Source organism: Abramis brama (genome assembly GCF_963993115.1).
Source record: "Abramis brama genome assembly, chromosome: 23".
NCBI lineage: Eukaryota > Metazoa > Chordata > Actinopteri > Cypriniformes > Leuciscidae > Abramis > Abramis brama.
In genome coordinates, this window is record NC_139985.1 from 26,124,132 (window position 1) to 26,147,627 (window position 23,496).

The window sequence follows — 23,496 nt, forward strand, 5'->3', positions numbered from 1 at the left end:
TTCCGCTCTCGCGCTGTGAAGGGTTAATTTTTTTCCCTCAGTTTCTTAATAAATCACTCAGCCTCCTTGTTGAATGTGTGTCAGTCCTCAGACAGCTCTCAGAGACAGCTGATCAGACACGGACGGTAAGGCCTGCACCTCGCGCGCTCTGTGTATTGTTTGCAATATCTACCGTTCATGCTATAATAAAGCGCGAGCATCATCACGCAGAGTGTTGCATGGCCCAGTGCGTGCGTGCGCGTGTGTGTATGTATGTGTGTGTGTGTCTTTGTTTTTATCCGCCTGTGCTGATGCATGTGTCACACAGCTTGTGTCTGCAGACACATAACGGTCCCACCTTCACCATCATCATCCTCATCATCATCATCCTCATCATCATCATCATCGCACTGCTGAAGTGGCTGTGATCATCAGACGTGATAATAAATGCATCTGATCACAGGTTCACGCATTGTCTCATAGCTGCACATCACTCATGTTGGAGGTGCTATTGTAATAACAGCATAATAAAAATCCGGGTTGTGCAGAAGACTCTATTGATATGCAGCTTCTTGTGTTGTTCTATATCTGCATACTTTCAAAAGTGTGGACATCTTTCTCTTAAATGGCACATGAGTGTTTACACGTTATCTGCTGCCACTAATTTGTAAGCTGGTATTAACAAGCAGTACTGTACTTTAGGACTACTGCTAATTTTCTACTACACCAGCAATAATCAATTAATTGTATTAAATACTTATTTAATTAGTGCTGTAAAATCGATTAATTGCATCTTAACAAAAGTCTGTTTACATAATATATTTATAATTATACTGTATGTGTGTGTATATACACACACAAATATGTATAACATATATAAATATGATCATGTAAATATATATACACACACACATCGATTTTACAGCCTAACTTGTAATACATGCACTGATTTGAAAACAATTTCCCATATATTCCACATATACAGTTATAAAGATGAAAATACTGTAAAATATTTATTAATAATTAAGGAATATCCATCAATCAGTGTTAGAATCTTTCTGGCATTTTGCTTATTTTTTATTTTATTTATTTATTTGTGGTGGTGACTAATACTAGTTGCCATTTTCTTTTTAGCAATAATAACTTCTTTTTTTTTTAACTATGGCTACCATTTTTATAAACACAACACTGGTAAATGGATGTCTAGACATAATTCTGTTAGTAAATGGCACTAACTAGTATTACTGTATTGTGGGATTACTGTTAATTCACGATGAAGCCAATGACAATACTTTATGGCTATTGTTAATAAATACATTATTAAATTTGATTTGAAAATGTTCGTTTACTGATACCCTTTACCATGATAAGCATAGTTTCCACCAAAATATCAGTCACTACAATTATTGTTACTATTATGAAATATTTCTAAGTTCATATTTGATCTCATTCTAGCAGAGTTTTCAGAATCTTTTTCATTTTATTTATTTTGATTTTGATAACAGTGTTGGTATATAGCAAATAACCACAGTTGTATCTTATTATTAGTAACTGTGACTATAACGTTTTGGCGCAATCAGTGGTTTGCTCTTAATCACATAATTCTGTTAGTACCCCGGTAGTAAATTAGTAGTATTACTGTGCAACAACTTTACTTCAACAGCAGTAATTCAGTTTAATCTTAAATAAGCTAAAAGCTAACTATTTGACTTATTACATCTCTTTTCTAGCGTTTACAATGGGCTCAAAGCGACGGAGAGCCACGTCTCCATCCAGCAGTGTGAGCGGAGGAGATTTTGAGGACAGCCAGACAACATCCATACCTTCAACCAGTCGGAAGAGGAGAAGAACCACAAACATCCCCACTGTTGACCCTGTGAGTTCATACACTTCATGTACATTTGATGTGATCCATTTCTCACAGATCAAGTGACTTCACAATCTGCTTTAGGAATATTGCATATTCTAGTGCGTCATCTGTTTTCCTTACAGATTGCTGTGTGTCATGAGTTGTACAACACTATCAGAGACTATAAGGATGATCAGGGCAGGATGCTGTGTGAACTCTTCATCAGAGCACCAAAGAGAAGGTCAGTGACACACGAGAGATCGAGCCAGTCGTTATCTGAATATCTAAAACTTAAACAGTTTCAACATCACAGTGCATAAGACATGCAATGCTTCCCCACAGGAACCAGCCGGATTACTATGATGTGGTGTCGCAGCCCATCGACATGATGAAGATCCAGCAGAAGCTGAAGATGGAGGAGTATGATGATGTTGAGCAGCTCACAGCCGACTTTCAGCTCTTATTCAACAATGCCAAGACGTACTACAAAGTGCGTATATATCTTACACTAGCAGTCAGATGTTTGAAGTCTCTCATGCTCACCAAAGCTGCATCAGTATAGTAAAAACTGTAATATTATTACAATAACTGTTTTAATATATTTAAAAATGTCATTTATTCCTGTACGTTTTCAGCATCATTTCTTCAGTGTCACATGATCCTTCAGAAATCATTCCAAAATGCTGATTTGCTGCCTAATTATTATTTGTGCATTATTATTATAACAGTTCTTAATATCAATGTTGAAAACAGTTGTGCTGCTTCATATTTGTGTGGAAACTGTGAAATACGTTTTAAGATTGTTTGTTGAATAGAAAGTTCAAAAGAACAGCATTTATTTGAAATAGAAATCTTTTGTAACATTATGAATATCTTTACTGTCACTTTTGATTAATTTAACGTGTCCTTGCTGAATAAAAATATGAATTTCTTAAAAAAGAAAACTTACAGGTTTCCACAAAAATATTCATAATAAGAAACATTGATAATTATAAAAAGATTTCTTGAGCAGTAAATCATCATATTAGACTGATTTCTGAAGGATCATGTGACACTGAAGACTGGAGTAATGATGCTGATAATTCAGCTTTGATCACAGGAATTAATTACAGTTTACTATATTACAATAGAAAACCGTTTTTTTAAATTCTAATCATATTTCTGTATTTTATTCAAATAAATGCAGACGTGGTGAGTGGAAGTGACTTCTTTCAAAAACATTAAACAATCTTAATAATTCTAAACTAGACCGGGAAATATATTTGTATATCGTTTTAATTATTGTGCCATGAATAGGTTTGAGAAAATGAGATTGAAATATTGATGATTATTGCTTTAGATCTACCAAATCATTAAAATAAGAAATTCACAAATGCCAAAAAATAAATAAATACAAATCAAAATACGCTAAAGCCTCTTTTCCTGTGCAGCCAGAAACTCCGGAGTACAGAGCGGCTTGTAAACTGTGGGATCTGTACATTCGCACCAAAAACGAGTTTGTGCAGCGAGGAGACTATGATGAAGATGATGACGATGACGACACACAGGAAACCCCTGGAGGGGCCACAGAGGAGGAGGTCAGAGGTCGCAGATCTTGACGGTCATGTTGTGTCTGTCACCAGGGAGGATTAGGACCTATTCAGAAGAGCTTTAGATGTGTTTGGGCAGAGTTGAATTAATTCTGCTTTGTTTTGTTTGTACAGTCCGTCTCAAGCCTTAAGGAAGTTCTCGGGCAGCTTCTGGATGCTGTGCTGACGTACACAGAACACGGGCGTCTCATCAGTGAACTTTTCCAGAGACTTCCCTCTAAAGTGGTAGTTGTCTCAGTTTCATTTGAGTACATACACAAACATATTATATTATTATTATTATTAATTAAACATTTAAACATTCTTTTTCAGCAATATCCAGATTATTATGCTATTATTAAAGAACCAATAGATCTGAAGATCGTTGCACACCGAATACAGGTATCTTATTATTATGATCATATTCTATTACAGCTTATCACCATTTATTATCGATTTACACTGAAGTTTGTGTCTTTTTTCCCCTAGATGTGCTACTATAAAAGTGTAAACCATATGGCTAAAGACGTTGACTTGTTAGTCAAAAATGCCAAGACCTACAATGAACCCGGATCACAAGTGTTTAAAGTAATGTGTCACTGAAAATCTGTTACATTTGTATACAATTTATATAATATCTTAGACTTGCACTGATTAGCATTTTGTAATATTTTAATACATCTATAATGCCATGTTGTGTGTGTAATATATATATATATAATGTAAAGTCATGCATTTCCAGGATGCAAACACCATCAAAAAGATCTTTGCACAGAGAAAACTGGAGCTTGAACATGCAGAACCTGTTAAAAGTAGCATCAGGATCAGGTAAGTTGTGTTATGGATTACATATTATCATAACACATTTTATTAGTTAGTTATTTTAGCTTAAGTATGTAAAATAGAATAGAATTATTGAATTGTATCAAATATACTAGTTTTCAGCATTAGGATGAGGTAAATTATGGATTATATTTTATGGATTACAAATCATGGATTACATTTTAATATTATAATAAAAGTAGCATCAGGATCAGGTAAATTGTGTTATGGATTACATATTATCATAACTCACTTTATTAGTTAGTTATTTTATCGTAAGTATATAGAATAGAATTATAGAATTGTATTAAATATATTAGTTGTCAGCCACAAGATGAGGTAAATTATGGATTACATTTTGTGGATTACAAGTCATGGATTACATTTTAATATCATAAAATAATTTTAAGAAATGTGCTAGTTTTACAACATGCAGCATTTTTTTTTTTACTTTTGGCAATATGATATTTGCATTTGCGTAATTTTACAATTGCACCATTTTAATATAGTAAAAATTATATAAAAAGTTTCATTTTTTTAAGGTTTGTAACATGGTGTTATGTACCCACTCTAATGTGTGGGTTTTAAATTAATGAATGATTTTTATCTACAAACTAAAACATTTATATTCTGTGAAGTTTGACTTGTATTGTTTTTGCTCTGGTGTTTGTGAACAGGAACAGAAGGTTTGCACAAGGAGACAGACTCTCCTCCATCACCACTGCTCTACAGTACGGCTCAGAGAGCGAAGAGGATGCCATACTAACTGGTAATAGCACTGTCGAAGACAGAGATGTAACATCAATATAGTATGTTAGAATTTGTCTTATATACTATAAACTAGGGATGCACCGAAATTTCGGCTGCTGAAAATTATCGGCTGGAAATGGCATTTTCGGTTTGGCCGAAAGAGAAAAAAGGCCAAAAATATGCCACCCCTCCCCTCCCCGCCCCGCATAGAACTGAATAAAGAATAATATATTGATATTTAGTATTATTTTAATATAGGCCTATTTTCTGTCCAATTTTTGTTACTTGAAATAAAAGTGGGATATTTTATTTTATTGGCTTAATTTTTTTTTTAAGTCAAATTAAATTATTGAATTTAATAAAAAAGTTTAATAATAATACAATTATACAAAAAAAACTAATTTAAAATAAGAAATTAAACTTTTTTTTTTTTAGTAATTTTCAGTTTCAGTTTTCGGCCAAGTGCATCCAGAATTTTCGGTTTTGGCCCAGAATTTTCATTTCGGTGCATCCTTAATGTATGCTAATCAGAAGACTGTTTCCATGTTCTCAAGGCTCTGTTCATTACGATGAAGGCGAGTCAGAGGCCGAGAGCCTGCACTCCAGCATGGACATGTGCAACCCCATCTTCCAGATGTATGAGGCAGTGCGGGGCGGCAGAAACAACCAGGGACAGCTCCTAGCCGAGCCCTTCTTTCAGCTGCCCTCCAGGAAAGACTTGCCCAACTACTTCCATCAGATCAGCCATCCAATCTCCCTCCAGCAGATAAGGTGCAGTAGGACAGTAGGACGCTCCTCGGTTTTCAACAGAGGATGACATGTATTTTATCTCTCCTCAGGAGTAAGATGAAGAACAACGAGTATGAAAGTGTGGAACAGATAGATACAGACCTCAACCTGATGTTTGAGAATGCGAAACGCTACAACGCTCCCAACTCTCAAATCTACAAGCGCGTGCTGAAGTTGCAGCAAATATTGCAGGTAATATAAATCCGTTCCGCTCAGTGACGTGTTATAAATTACTGTGAATTACAGTGACTCAATAGGCAGTGCAGTTAGATTTGTGCTGTCATTTGTGCTTTACATGACATGCAGAATAAAAAATAGATATTGTAGCCATTAATTAAGAATTCGCTCCCTTGAAATGACCACAATTTAACTAAAATGAGGAAATGAATTAGTATAATGTGGCCACAAATCAATTCGTTCTTAAACAATATCTTGTTTTTTCCCCATAATGTCATGTGTGGGATCTGTACATTTATACTGTGAAAAATATCTAAAAATAAAATATATTCAAATGTTTTATTATTAAATATAATATTAATTTATAATGTAATGATATTTATTTGCATATAATCTTTTTTATTATTATTAATTGAACCTTCTCTGTGATAAACTGTAATAAATCTTTTTTGTTGTTTAATAGAAAAACATTAACATCATTGGAAATTGTTGAAGTTACAGAAATATATGGAATTTCACAGGTTTAGATTTTGAGAGAAGCAAGTTTTCATAATGTAGAATGTATTTATTTATATGATAGACTAAATATAATAAACCAGGAAACTAGATGAAGAAAATTAAGCCATGCATATGAGCTGACATTCTCCTAAATCATGATTATCGGTTTAACCGTTATCATGCAGCCCCAAATGAACCTACAGTTCGTCACATGAACTATTAAACATGTTCCACCAACGTGTGACATCCAGAAAGAATCCGTTTTGTCTTCACTTTATGTTGATGTATACGTGTGTCTTCAGATGAAGAGGAAAGAACTGATGAGGAGAGACGATGAAGATGGTGACAGTATGCTCTCATCCACGCTTTCTGATGGCGGCAGCGTCAAGCGCAAAAGGTACATTTACAGCATTAGTGAACCACTGGTAGTATGTGTTTGGTACTACATAGTCGAGTACATAGTGTATAGGGCATCATTGGGACATTCACGCTTTGCAAGAGTGGCAGTTGCTAACGCATGACTAACGCATCACCTCTTGCAGCCATAAGAAGAACACAAAGAAAAACCGCATGAAGGCTCTGTACGCTGCTGTGGCAGAGGCTCGGGAGATGGGCACAGGACGGAGACTCTGCGAACTCTTCATGGTCAAGCCCTCAAAAAAAGACTACCCAGACTACTACAAGATTATACTGGAACCAATGGACCTGAGGACCATAGACCACAACATCCGCTCTGACAGATACCCCAGTGAGGACTCCATGATGGAGGACATGAAGCTGATGTTCCGTAATGCACGTCACTACAATGAAGAAGGCTCTCAAGTGAGTTTAAGGGTCACTAATAAGCTTGGAAAGACCGTATAGAGCATGGGTGTCCAATCCTGTTCCTGCAAATTTCAGCTGCAAATTTCAGCTCCAACACTGATCAAACCAGAATCTGAAGATCTTCAGGAGCACTTGATAATTACAGACAGGTGTGTTGAGCAGGGCTGGAAGGTAGGTATGCTGGGATTATCCCAAATTAAATGTCCTACTTCAAGACCTCAGTGAGTTCCAGGCAATCAGGTTCACATGTTGACCACATGATATCGCCACGACACAACAAGAGCATATTGTGTTTTTGCGTCAATTATGGCAAAAACAGAATAAAAACAACATAAAGTTGCTTTCAAAAGCAAAAAATTCAAAAGCTCATTGGAAGCAGGACTTGCTGACATCTTAGAAGTGACGTCAAATGACGCATCTCGCTAAGGTTGGGGTTGATCGATGTACGCCAACTTTGAGTGGCGTTCCAGACATTATATCTAAGAATGAGGTGGGAAAAATCTGGAACACAGCAGTAGATCTCCAGGAACAGGATTGGGCACCACTGGTAAATGAGCATGAAAATGAGCTTTCTGAAGAATTTCATTGTTGTAGGGATTATGATACTAACGTTTCATGACTAGCTTGTTATTTGGTTTGACTCTAGGTTTACAATGACGCCAACGTTCTGGAGAAGATATTAAGAGAAAAACGAAGGGAACTTGGACCGCCGCCGGATGACGAGGATATCGTTTCACCCAAGCTGAAAATTAGTATGTTTAGAAAGCAGTTTTTTTATCAGAAACATTTATCAGAAAGATCGCAATAAAATTTTTTCCCCCAAATCGTGCAACCCTACTTTGGGGTTTGTTGTCCAGTTTTAAACTAACATACATGTTTGTCAGACACTCTTTGTTGGACAGTTTTTCATCAATTCTACCACAACTAGTCAGAAAATGCAGTGTGATCCTATTTAAATTGGAAGTGTGTAATTTTTACACCACTTGGAATTGTAAAACAATTATATTCCCAAAACTATTTCCATTTATGCATTTAGCAGACTCTTTTATACAGAAAAATCAGATCTTATACAGATCTTTTTTTCGACCTACAGAAAAAGAACAAAGCATTCATCACAGAGCCAATAATCATTGTGGTACACAGTGCCATGTCATTTTAAGGTCCCACTCTAGTCAATAATTTTATCCCTTAAAACTCATCTCTGTTCACCAAAATGACATATTTAAACATTTTTCTTTGAGAAAAAAAAAATGCATGCCTTAAAATAGCTTGAATGTAACTCTACACCCTTGCCTCATTTAGTATATGCAGTTTTATGAATATGCAAATGAGCCCCGCCTCCACTCACTCACTCAGCTCGGAGATCCACTCGTTGACGATCACACGTTGATCTGATTGGTTACAAGGTAGTTTGTGACGTCAGAAACACCAGCGATTTCAAACCGTGTTTTTGAGACTGTCTTTGGTTCACTGCAGTTTTAAGGAGAAAATACTCAGCAATGGTGTCGACTTATGAATTTGTACATGGTTTGTCTTAAAGCATATTAAAAACACCACATAGACATTAAACGCTTGATTTTCACCACAGGAGGACTTTAACATTAAAAAAAACTTCTGAATTTAAGCTCTTATTTTTGGAGGGAAGTCTCAGGAGTTATGGTTTTCACCAGTCCTCTTAGGAGAAGCTGTGACTGACCGTGTGCCACTGTCTTTCCAGGGAAGAGTGGCATCTCTCCTAAAAAGTCCAAGTACCTGACCCCTCTCCAACAGAAACTCAACGAGCTCTATGAAGCAGTGAAGAACTACACTGACAAGCGTGGACGGCGCCTCAGCACAATCTTCCTCCGTCTCCCGTCCCGCGCTGAGCTTCCAGACTACTATGTGGCCATCAAGAAACCCACAGACATGGAGAAGGTCAAGAGCCACATGCTGGCCAACAAGTACCAGGATGTTGATGCTCTGGTGGAAGACTTAGTCTTGATGTTCAACAATGCTTGCACTTATAACGAGCCTGAATCGCTGATCTACAAAGACGCATTGGTGCTTCACAAAGTGCTTTTGGAGACTAGGAGGGACTTGGAGGGCGGCGACGACGCGCATGTCCCAGATGTTGCACGGCTCATCCAGGAGCTCATCCGCAATCTTTTCGTCTCAGTGCTTGGCCACCAGGATGACGAGGGGCGTTGCTATAGTGACTCACTGGCGGAGATTCCAGCCGTTGATCCTAACAATTCCGATAAGACTCCACTGAACTTTGAGATCATCAGAGCTAACGTGGATAAGGGCCGTTATAGGAGGCTAGATGTGTTCCAGGACCATATGTTTGAAGTTTTGGAGAAAGCCAGACGCCTGCACAGGTGATGCTCGTCATGTACTCGTTTTGTCCTGGGGTTTTTGTACCTGGAGAGGTAAAGAGTTGTGTTTAAAAATGTTTAAATTGTGTCGTAGGACGGACTCTGAGATCTTCGAGGACTCTGTGGAGCTCCAGCAGTTCTTCATCCGGATCAGAGATGAGCTGTGTAAGAACGGAGAGATTCTGCTGACGCCCGCCCTCAGTTACACCACTAAACACCTGCACAGCGACGTGGAGAAAGAGAAGAAAGAGAAGCTGCCCAAAGAATATGAAGAGGATAAACTCAAGAGAGAAGAAGAGAAAAAAGGTACCGTTCCTGCAGTATTCAGTTGTTTTTCAATCAGTTTATGTATTCAGAAATTCATCATAAAATGCAATTCATACATACAATTACTTGAACATACCTCTTCTGTGATAAACATGTTTTTAATTTCTGAATTCAAGTTAATTTTTTGAGTTAAGTGAAATACTTATATATAGTACTTTTTGCTAGTATATAGTGCTAGCATTTATATAAATAAGTACTTATACAGTATATATATATATATATATATATAAACATTGACATTTATATATTTTGGTTATATGTAATATTATGTATAATCTGCCATATCAAGGTCAATAAAATATTAGATTGTATCATATCTTTAAATTCAGAAAAAAATATTTTTTGGAAAAAAATGAGCTTGGAAAAATAAGCATGTTTTTAATTTCTGAATTCAAATTCATTTTTTGAATTCAAGTGAAATCCTTCAATTCAAGTGAAATATTTATTCATTCATATTTCATGATTTAAAAAAAAACAAAAAAAAACATTTTACCTTGAAAAAGGTATGTTTTGATAATGACGTGTACACTCACATGTTTTAAGGAAAATATGTAATTCATTTATACTTGATGTTTACACTACATTTTTAGTCATTTTGATTAAAAATTTAACTTGGCACAGTTAAAAATGGCATAAATGTTTTTCAGAACCATATGACCTACATGAAAAAAGAGTACATTTCTAAGAGCTTGTATTAAAATGGATTTTAAAAAAAGAAAAAAATGATTTTTCTTTAACTTAGAAACCCTTATATACCATTGACCCATTTACAGAAGTGACAAACGTTTTGTAACCACAAACCATAATCAAACAGGATAAATATTAAGCCTTTATTAACCATCACAATTTTGGTAGCGACTCCTTTATTCTATACACACAAAACAATCATTTAGTGGAGTTATCTCCTGTGTTCAGACACAGTTTTTGCTCCCTAAACTTTGCACTGTGGTGCAGATGGCTGTTATTAATGTTTTGACGTTGATCTCCAGAGGCTGAGAAGAGTGAGGACACAGCAGGCGGCGGATGGCAGGGAGTCCTTCAGCGCAACTACAGCCAGGACTGCAGCTTCAAGGACAACATGTACCATGTGGGAGACTATGTTTATGTGGAGCCCACAGAACCAAACCTGCAGCCGCACATCGTCTGCATAGAGCGCCTGTGGCAGGATGATGCAGGTATTACATCCAGAAATCATTAGATACATGCTGTCAACATGTGCTATGCATTTATGTTGTTTCATAACACTATTGATTGAGAATATACATTACTGTTAAGATTTGGGGAACAGTAAGATTTTTTTAATTTTTTTTTTAAATGAAAGAAATTGATACATCAAAAGTGACCGGAAAATATCATGTTTCAAATAAATGCTGTTCTTTTTTAACTTTCTGTTCATCAAGGAATCTTTAAAAAAAATGTATCATGGTTTCTAGAAAAATAAAAAGCAGCACGATAATAATAATGATAATGCTAATAATAAGAACTGATTCTTGAGCAGCACATCAGCGTATTAGAATGATTTCTGAAGGATCATGTGACACTGAAGACTAGAGTAATGATGCTTCAGCTTTGCCATGACATGAATACGTTTCATTTAAAAAATATTTTGAAACAGAAAAGTGTTATTTGAAGTTGTAATATTTCACAATATTTTTGTTTTTACTTATTTAAAAATGCAGCCTTCAAAAACTTTAAAAAATGTTACCAACCCCAAATTTTTGAACAGTGGCATTAATTAAAGTATGTGTATGTATCTTTTCATGAAGGAGAGAACTGGCTTTATGGCTGCTGGTTCTACAGACCCAACGAAACATTTCATCTTGCAACACGCAAATTTCTTGAGAAAGAAGTTTTCAAAAGCGACTATTACAACAAAATTCCTGTCAATAAAATAATGGGCAAATGTGTCGTCATGTTTGTGAAGGTAATATCATTCTGCGATGAGTCCAACACATTCCCAATAAGACAAAATACACTTTTACATTAATACTACGTTTTAAAAACATTATAAATCTGCTTTGATAAAACCTCTTATTCCAGGAGTATTTCAAGCTTCAGCCTGACAGCTTCCGACCTGAAGACGTTTTTGTCTGCGAGTCTCGTTATTCTGCTAAAACCAAGTCCTTCAAAAAGATCAAGATGTGGACGATGCCCCTGAGCTCAGTGAAGTTCGTCATTCGTGAAGTGACCTTGCCTGTGGTTCGGGTGGCCTCCATGTTTGCACCCAAACAGGAGAGTGACAAGCCTCCTGAGGTGGTAGAGGATGGTAAAGCTGTACCATCTATCATTGATAAGGTAAGACAAACACTTACTCAAAATACATTCATTTAATAAAATACAAGATCTTGACCAAAAATGAATGCACCTCTTGATGGAAATAAATGTGCAACAGCTTTTGGTCAAGATCTTGACAATGATATTGACAATGCAAGAGTCCAGCACTCTGTAAAGTCTCCTCCAGCACATCCCAAAGACTTTCAGTGAATTTAAGCTCTGGACTCAGAGGAGCCGATTCATGTGTGAAAATGATTCTTCATGCTCACAACCATTCTTTCACAATCTGAGCCTGATGGATCTTGACATTGTCATCCTTGAATATGGCCATGATGTGTCTTTCTACATGGTTGTTTAAGAAATGAAAAGCTACACACTCCATCAATTAGGGTTAGAAGAACTGTCAATTTGCCTATTTAAATCCAAACAGCAACTTTTTTGGTAGTGGCAGTGTATATTGGCTGATATTGAATATCTTTGACACATGCTGCCTGACTGTCAATCTGTGTCCTCAGGAGAGGGAGGATGTTACCATGGAGGTCAGTAACGGCGAGCCAGGCTGCCAGTACTACGAGCAGCTCTGCTACAACGACATGTGGCTGAAAGTGGGAGACTGCGTCTACATCCGCTCTCATGGGCTCGTTCGCAACCGTGTGGGCAGGTAGGGTACCAATGACGAGACGCAGTGTTGCTCATGTTCTTCCAGACTATATGCCGTCATTTCTTTTGTGGAACAAAAAAGGAGATATTTAGCAGAATATTCATGCTGCTCTTTTCCATACAATTAAATCAAATGGGAACGGACAGTGTAGAGCTTCGAAAAGAACAAAAAGGAACTATAAAAGGGTTTTGTCAACAAGTACTCGCAGTTATATCATTCCAGGCTCAGAAGACTTTTGTTGTTCTTTGAAACACAAATGAAGATATTTTTAATGAAACTTGAGATATTTCATTCTGTCCCTCCATTGAAAGTCCATTGATCAAAACTTTGACACTTCAGAAAGTTCATAAAGACAAAAGGAATTCATATAAATTGATTGATTTAATCTAAGTCTTCTGAAGACACACAATGGATTCATATGATCAACAGATTAATTTAGGCTTTTATTATTATATAAATATTGATCGATGCAGAAGACTTGGATTAAACTGCTTCGTGTCTTTATAAACTTTTTGAAATGTGAAAGATTTGGTAACAGCTAACAGCTTGCGGCAGTGTAAACCCTCTTCTGGTGTTAAAAAACTACTGTCAGGATTTACTAAAGGCACGCAGTGAAAAATTAACGTTGAAAAGGCGGCTGACCTTATTGCATATGCATTTTTAGGAGTTTCTCTTTCAGACGCAAAATTTATGGGAAGAGAGTATTTGAATGAATCATGCAAGGTGATTTACTAAGGTTTGTGCTAGTCAATTTACTGGTATTTGCGCCATTATTTACTGTCTAAAAAAGCAGGCCTTAAACCAGACGCTAATTTTCGCTGCTCTTGGATTGCGTTGGTCATTATGTAAATGATCCGACTGCGACTGTGTTCTTTAATTTGCACGTCGTCAGTAGATCAATTGCAGAACTTTCCACTCCCATTGGTGCTTTTTTGGAATCGCCCTGTTTAGTAAATCTGGCCCGTCCTCTGAGGTCTTGGATGTCGCATTTGGTTAAAAGATACGGAGATACGATATGAAGGGAGCCAACCGCATTTGGTGTCATTGATGTTAACATCATAATACTGTTTTGGGTAAACTGACTGTTTAATGTTGCATAGCAATCCCTCTTGGTTATTTTACTTCTGTTTGTACTTATTGTAGCTATAGATTCTAAATCCCAACTGCCACTTCCTAAGATGTCAATAACAACAAGACCAGCAAACTTGGATTCATGACAGTGTCTCCTGATATATAAATGATTTTGTCTTGTAATAGGATAGAGAAGATGTGGGTGCGAGATGGAGCTGCCTATTTTTTCGGGCCCATCTTCATCCATCCCGAGGAGACCGAGCATGAACCTACTAAGATGTTCTACAAGAAGGAAGTATTCCTCAGTAACCTGGAAGAATCCTGTCCTATGACTTGTATTGGAGGTAACAGTATTTTGGCTGGCCCCGAAGTTAAGTTCCATCATTACAGTTGTATTACTGAGTGGTTTCAAGAACATTGACTGAAATACATTGACTCTGCCACTTTTATTTACATTGAAAGGACTATTATTACATGAAGTGATGTGTTAGTTTCCCTGATTAAATCTTATCACCATGTCTTCTCCCTCATCTGGAGTGTTTTTTGTCCTCAGGGAAGTGTACAGTGTCTTCTTTCAAAGATTTCCTGTCATGCCGGCCAACTGAAATGCCGGAGGAGGATGTGTTGCTGTGTGAGAGCCGCTACATCGAGAGTGAGAAGCAAATGAAGAAGTTTAAAGGGCTGAAGCGTTTCTCTCTGTCTGCCAAAGTAGTCGAGGATGAAATCTATTACTTTCGGTCAGTTGCTTCAGTAATCCAAAGAAAAATAAAACTCGATTTACTTAGAAAACAGACTTTAGTGTATAGCTGTGGGATTGCTCGTTTCAGTCCCAACATTGAACATTGGACTCATGCTTTTGGTTATCTTTTGTTCAGAAAGCTCATAGTGCCTCAGAAGGAGCCGTCTCCGCTGCTCGATAAGAAGATCGAAGAGTTGGAGGCCAAGTTTGCGGACATGACGGATGAAGAGCTGGAGGATTTGGGTGATGATGATGGAGACGGTTCTGATGCTCACTGCATGCCTCAGCTTCAGACTCAGCTGACCGGTGACATGGACATGCTGCATTACGCCCCCCCGCAGGTCTGCAGTCTCTGTTGTTGAATGAAAACCATTGTTTGTTCTTGTGCAAGAGCAATAGGAATAGCAGTAGGTGTCCCTCAATGATTTAAACCACTGATCTCAGAAGGTATCTCATACTGTATTGTCTGATAATCAGTAGTCACGAAGAGCGAGAGTATTCACTATTTAACTTATTCTGGTCAAAAACTGCCAACTTGGGACATGTAAACTGGTCATTATTAGATTTAGGGCCAGATTTACTAAACAGGGCAAATTAGCGTGAGAGCGCAAAACCAAAAAAGCACCAATGGGAGTGGAAAGTTCTGTGCTTGATAAAAAAACCGACGCAAAAAAAAACAAAAAAAACACACAGACGCAGCCGGATCATTTCAATAATAACACAATCTACCAAGAGCAGCGCAAATAAGCGTCAGATTTAAGTTAATGCCAGTAAATAATGGTGCAAATACTAGTAAATTGACTAGAGCAAACCTTAGTAAATCACCTTACATGATTTATTTAAATACTCTCCTCCCATAAATTTTGTGTCTGAAGGGGAAACTCCTACAAATGCATATGCAATAAGGTCAGCCGCAAAAATAAACCTGTCCATGCATTGAATATTTCACCGCGTGTCTTCAGTAAATCCTGACAGTAGTTATTTAACGGCAAAAGAGGGTTTGTGCTGGCGCAAGCTGTTAGTAAATCTGGCCCTAGATTATTAATATTTTCAAAATTACTAGAATAATGCCGTATCATTATGAAATTTAAATTGTAACATTAAGCCATGTTAGGGGCCATTTACACAGAACGCGTTTTTGCATTCCACTGCGCTACTTTTCCATTGTTTTTCAATGTAAACACGCACTAGACTGACATCTTTAACCATCACGTCTTTTGGGTCTTCACACATTTTTTCACTCCACTGACCTGCGTCTCGCGTTTTTAACAAAGTGCTAGCTCAATTCCAGCGACTAGTTTTTCCGCAGAAAGTCAGCAAATGACTATAAAGTAAAGTTGTCCTGTTACATAGAATTCTGCCAATCATATTGAAGCGAGTGATTTTGGTATTTTTGTATGTGATTTGAATCTAAAGTAGCACGAGTAGCCTCATGCATCCTTTCTAAGGCCGAGACTAGATCATCAGCATCTCATTTTCCCACAGTCCGCACCAAAGTCCATTAAGGGTTTGTCGAAGAAGGAGGGAGCAAAGAGGAAGATCAACATGAGTGGGTACATCCTCTTCAGCAGTGAAATGAGAGCTGTCATCAAGGCCCAGCACCCTGACTTCTCTTTTGGAGAGCTCAGTCGACTGGTGGGCACAGAGTGGAGGAACCTTGAGGCCACTAAGAAAGCGGAGTATGAAGGTAAAGTGCCTGGAAATCATATATGGACACTGTCTTCAATGTCTTCAGGTTCTCCATGAAACATCAAATTGTTTTTATCTTTTGTGGTCGATTCAGAGCGGGCAGCCAAGGTAGCGGAGCAGCAGGAGCGAGAAAGAGCAGCGCAGAACTCCCCGAGAGCAGGTACCCCAGTAGGGGCGCTCATGGGGGTAGTACCCCCCCCGACCCCCATGGGGATGCTTAGCCACAGCATGACGCCTATGGCAGGTAACCCCTCTCAGGTGTGGTGGACACACAGAGCTGCAATACGAAGCCTAACTGCTAACACACTCATCTCCAGTGCCATCTTCAGCCAGTTCTTTCCTTTCACAAAGCTGCCATGTTTTGGTGTCTGTAATTTCAAAACTAACGCCTGTTATCTTCCATCAGAGTTACTGCATGAACTGTAACAATCATGAAACTTTACTACCCCTTTTTCATTGGGATGGTGCTCAGCCATGGGTTCAGAGGACTTTTCTCCCAAATGATCCGTTTCCACTGACTTGAGAGCTGAATAATGACGTAACAGGTTGTTTATCCCAAAAAAATCACTTGTAGCATTTAAAATGATTTTAGTTTCAATTGAATTAATTTATATAGAATGGTATAGAATTTGAATATCAGCCTAAATTAAAATTTTGGTGCATAATCCTAAAATTATCAGATGGATAACAAAAATAAATTAAAATATAAATATTAGATGAAAACACTTGCCATTTAAAAAAATGTATGTTAAAAACTGAAATAAAATATGTTTGAATTGAAGTAGTAAAATGAATAAAAACTTAATTAAAATAATAATAATAAATAATAATTAAAAATAAAGTTAAATAGAAATTATTTTTATTTTTAAAAATAACAAAAACATAATTGATAGTTTGATAAAAAAAACTTAAATATGAAGTGAAAATATGAAAGTAAAAGATAATTCAAAATATTATTAAATACTAAAATGGCTGCTGGAGTAGCTTTGCAGCTCAACCTAATTGGAGAAGAACGAAGCAGTTGATCAAAGTGTACTTCACATGCTAAGGTTCTGGCTTCCATTGCAAGTACCAGCAGCCATTGCAAAGATGATTTTTCAGGCCCAGAACCACTTTTCCTCAGTGGAAATGGGTGGATACGGGCCCGATTAAGCACAGCTCTGGTGCCCAATTTGTGGAAAAGGGGTGTGTGTGTGTGTGCGCGTGCGTTTGTGTGTGTGTGTGTTGGGTTTCATGTTTCATCATGAATGATAAATCAGCTTACATGCTCTAATTGTAGTTTTCATTTTCGTTGTAGTGCATGAATTCATTCTCATAACTGCATGATATACTGATGCATGCATATGTTGTGTCGCCACCTTCCTCTTCCAAGGAAAAGGCATGCTGGGTAGTTACAGGCCACACATGCTGCCCTTTCAGGGGCCTGTCGATGGCATGATTAACATGACCGGCATGCCTCTACATCCCATGGGGATGCCTGCCTTACCACTCCACTTCCCGTGGGGTATGCCTGGCATGCCGTATCTGGGTAAGGACCACTTCACAGCCACACGTCCCCACTCGCAGTTGCTTCCTGTCTGCCTCTCCAATCCTAACAAGAGGGGCTACCTGTACCATAGAGCAAACTGTCCGCCCGGACCAAGACAAAACCAAGAGACTCCCAATGTTCTGTTGAGGAATAGTTCAGTTCTGTCATCATTTACTCACGCTCATGTCTTTCATTCGTACAACACCAAGTTGTGGTAACACTTTACAGCACGTTTCCATTTGTTAACATTAGTTAACTGCACTAGTTAACATGAACTAACAAAGAACAATACTTCTAAAGCATTTATTAATCTTTCAACTTTTAATAATTCATTTTTAAAATAAAAAGTTGTGTCTGTTAGTATTATTGAATAGACCTGAGCTAACATTAACTAACAATGAACAGTTGTATTTTTATTACTAACGTTAAATATAGCTGCAAGCAGCAAATAACGGGGTTCAAGCACTTTAACGCCTTTAAGCACATGCGTAAAAGGTATTATGTTTTTTTTCATAGATGAAAAAAACAAACATTTAAAGGCAAAACAGGCAATTTACTAAGGTAATATATGTTTTAAAGCTTTTTAACAGCTATCGAGGTTAAGCCAAAAACCTAGGACTAGTTTGTGAAACAATTCGATTGACAGCAGCGATTCGATTGACAGCCGATTTCTTATGAATTTCTCGCAGGCCTCTAGGGCCGTGAGTCAAACTGGCCCAGCGAGTTTCCTTCCGATCGGCCTCCGTTAACCTTGTCTGACAGCCGCTCTAACTTCACTGGCGAAGTTCACCTCACCGCCCCGGACGCGACTCAAAGTTTTTTTACATAATTATTGACAATAAGATTCCAGAGAATCTTTCTGCACTGGTTTGGTTCCGATTGGGCAAAATCCTAGGACTATTTAGCAAAAGTAGTTTTTTCGAAAATTCCAAAATACCAGAAAATTTCGAAAACGTTTGAATGTTTTGTTCGCCGTGAGTCAAGGATCTCAATTATATAAGACACTTGAGTCTGCAACGAACGGTTTAGGAGTTATGAGCCATTACGTACTTTTGATCGCTGTAGTGCCCCCATCAGGGCGATCGGGCGAACCTTTGTGACGTTAGACGGTGAGAGTACTACCCTCCCTCAAAAATTCAAGTCTCCACGACTTATGGTTTCGTCTGCCTGATCACTTTTAGGGGAGAATGCTGATCCTTGGAAATTCTAACAATTGCAATAGAGTTTCAGCGCTACACACTTCAACCCCTAATAAATTCTGTTACAAATGTATTGCTCATTGTTAGTTCATGTTAGTTCTAATGGGAGCTTATTTTAAAGTGTTACCCAGAATTAAATATTTTAGTAACATTTTGCAACAAGGTTTTGTTTATTTTATTTATTTTAATATTAGATAACTACATTAGTTAACATGAACTAACAATGAACAATACTTCTACAGCATTTATTAATATTAGTTCATGTAAATCTCAGCATTTACTAATACCTTTTTTTAATCAAGTTGTATCTGTTAACATTAGTTAATGCACTGTGAACTAACATTAACATTTTTATTAACTAACATTAACAAAGGTTAATAATAGCTCTAAACATGTATTGCTCATTTTTATTTCATGTTAGCTAACACATCAACTAATGTTAACAAATGAGACCTTATTATAAAGTGTTTTTTTGATATTTTGAAGAATATTCAAGTTCTGTTCATTAGAACGAAAGCAATAGTGACTGGGAGCAGTTAAGCTTCAAAAAGGGACTAAACACAGTATCGCTGCATCTGAATATCCCTACTTCCCTACTAGTTTGCGAAAAACAGTATGCTAAAACTGAAGTATTTCTGATTACCAGTAGGTAAAAAGTACATAGTAAATGACCTACTACTTCTGCCAGATTCCAGAGTCCACATTCGATAGACACTTGACTATCCCATGGAGCCACAGGAGAGGAGTTGTAAATGGCAGGTAAATGGCGCTGAAGCTAGGTCACACGACAAAGCCAATGATGTATTGGATGCAGATGACATTCAAACGACACACACACATTTATTCTTTAACTCTCGAACCATTAGGCCACAACTGCCCCACAAAACATAATTGGCAGCGGTGGGATTCGAACCCACGCCTCCAGAGAGACTGGAGCCTAAATCCAGCGCCTTAGACCGCTCGGCCACGCTACCTCCTCTGAAGCTGCTGCAGTTTCGTGTCAGCAACAGTCCAAAATGTAATTCATTAATCAATGAAAATCTGTGTTTGGCTGATTGGTGCTTTTAATATCAAACCTGACACAAAACTTATCATTCAGCGAATAGCAACTTGAATTTCGATCTTCTCCAAACAGAAAGTTTGCTTTATTACACGAGTCAGATGCAGTACTTTCATTGAACATGTTTTGGAGCTTGACAGCCCCTGGTCACTCACTATATATCATCAGCGTGAACAAATTTCTCAATTTCTCCTTTTGCTTGATTTGAGACTTCAGATGTCTTAACTTCTGTGGATTATGCCATAAACTACGATCAGATTCGAATGGTTTCAACACTGTAGAACTGATTATCTACACAGATAAACATGAACAGAAAGAGCTGAGGGTCTCAGTTTACTTTGAAAGTCTCTTCTTCTCAGTGTATGCTGATACCTCTTTCACAGGTATGAATGGAATGGCCCCGGGTTCAACAGGAAGTGCTTATGGGACTCAGGTAATGCTGATTTTGAAGGGTTTTGCGTTTATCCCTTATATGAATGCTAAATGTTAATGCAACTTTATCTCTGGCAACAAAATCAGCAACAACGGTTGGATTGAATGGGATCATTTCTGCGCTTCGAGTCGTTCTGAATCTTTGTGTTTCTGTAGATGGGTGTGATGAACTCAGGCCAACAGGCTCCACCACCCTACCCGGGACAGGGGCAGGCTGGGACGCCCTCTCTACAGCAGCCCTCCACCCCCATATTTGTGGCTCCTCCACCCAAACCCCAGCGACTGCTACACTCAGAGGCTTACCTGAGGTATATTGAAGGACTCAGTGCTGAGTCCACTACTGTCAGCAAATGGGACCAAACTCTCTCTGGTGAGTAAGAAGGCAGATTTACATTATGTTCTAATGGTCAACCAACATTGCCAATGCAGACACTTAGACAGCAAGGTAGCCAGGTGGCTTGAGGTTAGATGGAAAAAATGGTAACACTTTACAATAAGGTTTAATTTGTTAACATTAGTTAACTACATGAGTTAACATGAACTTACAGTGAAACATACTTCTAGCATTTATTAATCATTGTTGAAGTTAATCTCAACATTTACTAATACCTTTTTTAATATTAAAAGCTGTATCTGTTAAGTAAGGGATAATGTACATCCAGGTGTTATCGCAGAATAAACGATGATCACGACCCCGACGTGACGAAATCAATATTGTGTGCAGAAAATATTGTTTTGAGTTTTAATATGTTATTATCTCACCAAACGCAAAACTTCCATGAGGAAAAACCGTTTCTAGCAAGAGCAAAGTGCTGACTTTAGTTACCCGGATGAGCCTGTGTTATCAGTTTTTATTGGTTGTTATTGGGGGATAACATACCGATGGATGGCGCGATTGACCAATCAGAATCAAGTATTCCACAGAGCTGTGTAATAATATTAGTTAATGCAACTAACATGAACATGAAGGTTTAAAGGTTAATAAATGCTGCGAAAATATATTGCCCATTGTTAGTTCATATTAGTTAATGCATTAACTAATATTAACAAATGAGACCTTATTGTAAAGTGTTACCGAAAAAAAAAAAATTACATTTTGCATAAAGAAAATGCAAAATATGAGTGAGATTTACCCAGCCTATGGATGATAAAATACAATATATAATATATAAAACAATTTCACAATACCAAGTAAGATTATTATTAGTAGTATTTTATAGTATTATTGGTTTATGAACTTATTGTTTATAAATGAAATAAACATTCACATTACTGTTCAAAATGTTTGGGGTTGGTAAGATTATTTAATGCTTTTAAAGTATCTTATGCTCACCAAAGCTACAGTTATTTGAGCATAAATACAGTTTAAAAAAAACTATAATTGTGTAAAATATTACTGCAGTTTAAAATAGCTTGTTTTCTATTTTATTATTTTTTTTAAATATAATTTATTCCTGTGATCAAAGCTGGATTTTCAGCATTATTACTCCAGCCTTCAGAGTCACATGATCCTTCAGAAATATTGATTTGCTCTACATTTGCTCAACAAGAAACATTTCTTATTATCACTGTTGAAAACAGTTGTGCTGCTTCATATTTTTGTGGAAACAGATGCATTTTTTCCAAGTTTCTTTGATGAATAAAAAGTTTGAGGAACAGAATTTCTTTCAAAATAGAAATCTTTTGTAACAAATATTTTTACTGTCTCTTCAACTTTTAAACAATAGCACAATATTTATATTAGATAATTATTAATAATATTTATAATTATTAATAGTGTGTGTGTGTGTGTGTGTGTGTGTGTGTGTGTGTGACCCCAGCTCGCAGGAAAGATGTGCGGCTCACTAAAGAGCAGGAGAGCCGTCTGCCCTCTCATTGGCTGAAGAGCAAGGGAGCTCACAAGACCATGGCTGACGCTCTGTGGCGACTTCGGGACCTAATGCTGCGAGACACACTAAACATTCAACATACGTATAACATCCAAAACATCTGAAGCATTCCTCTTTATTACTCTTACACAGTGAGATGAGCTGTTCTTAGTGTTTTCATGTTGTGATCCAATAACGTTCTGTTTAGGGGTTTGTAATGCTAAATATTGTATGTTGGCTTCGTTAGTGTTGATGTTTCTTGATAGCACTTTCAATTGGCTGATTTTGTATGTTGACTATTAAATGTTCTTAGACCAATTTAAACATTTTCATAAAATGTTGAACTTTAAAGTGTTGACCTTAATGTTTGTTCATTGTAATTTGTGAGGCGAATAAGTTAGGATTGTTCTGAAAGAATGTAGAAATGGCCGCTTTTGGGTCTTGGTTTGTAAAATGGTATGACAAGAAGTTAATAGGCCTATTTTTCATATCATCCCAGTTGTATCAGCTTAAATCATTTTGGAATGGACACTATCTTGTCTATTGTTTCAATAAACTAACAGTGACAAAACTACTGGATATAATTGCTTTTGTATGGTAAGGAAAAATAACCATCTTTATAATTTATCCTGGTAACTCTCTCTCTCTTTTCTAGTTTAATATATTTAAAAAAATATATTTATTCCTGTAATAGCAAAGCTGAATTTTCAGCAATCTTAAGTGTCACATGATCCTTCAGAAATATGCTGATTTGGTGCACAAGAAACATTTATCTACATAAAAAAAACAGCATTTTTGTGGAAATTGACTTTTATAATGAATAGAAAGTTAAATAAAAAAAACAGCATTTATTAGAAATATAAATCATTTGCAACATCTTTACTGTCACTTTTCATCAAGTTTCCTTGCTGAATACAAGACTATATGATGAAACGTGATGATAAAGACATCCATAATAGAACATTAATTACTGTGCACTTGCCTCAGTGAAAGTTTATTTTCATTGAGAACATTATATAAACAAAAAAGGAAACCGT

The 23,496-nt window shown here is 37.0% G+C and overlaps 1 protein-coding gene across 4 annotated transcripts; it reads left to right on the top strand.

Annotated features, from left to right (window-relative positions):
* Nucleotide 1: 1 nt before the first annotated feature.
* Nucleotides 2-23,027, top strand: pbrm1 (polybromo 1). 4 transcript variants are annotated; one of them, XM_084101681.1, is made up of 31 exons: nt 2-125; nt 308-442; nt 1,710-1,855; nt 1,972-2,069; nt 2,171-2,318; nt 3,259-3,405; nt 3,532-3,645; nt 3,730-3,798; nt 3,886-3,984; nt 4,139-4,224; nt 4,896-4,987; nt 5,523-5,739; nt 5,808-5,949; nt 6,735-6,829; nt 6,975-7,254; nt 7,904-8,009; nt 8,975-9,614; nt 9,706-9,917; nt 10,928-11,113; nt 11,705-11,862; nt 11,979-12,233; nt 12,728-12,873; nt 14,131-14,288; nt 14,498-14,681; nt 14,820-15,024; nt 16,169-16,370; nt 16,467-16,616; nt 17,745-17,900; nt 20,543-20,592; nt 20,748-20,961; nt 22,412-23,026. In XM_084101681.1, exons 2-31 carry the CDS (start codon nt 427-429, stop codon nt 22,582-22,584), a joined length of 4,944 nt encoding a protein of 1,647 aa, XP_083957807.1. In that variant the 5' UTR covers nt 2-125; nt 308-426; the 3' UTR covers nt 22,585-23,026. The 4 variants fall into 4 exon arrangements, with proteins under 4 accessions (XP_083957807.1, XP_083957808.1, XP_083957809.1 ...); XM_084101682.1 differs by having other exon boundaries at nt 3,532-3,642; XM_084101683.1 differs by lacking the exon at nt 308-442 and having other exon boundaries at nt 3,532-3,642.
* Nucleotides 23,028-23,496: the final 469 nt, after the last annotated feature.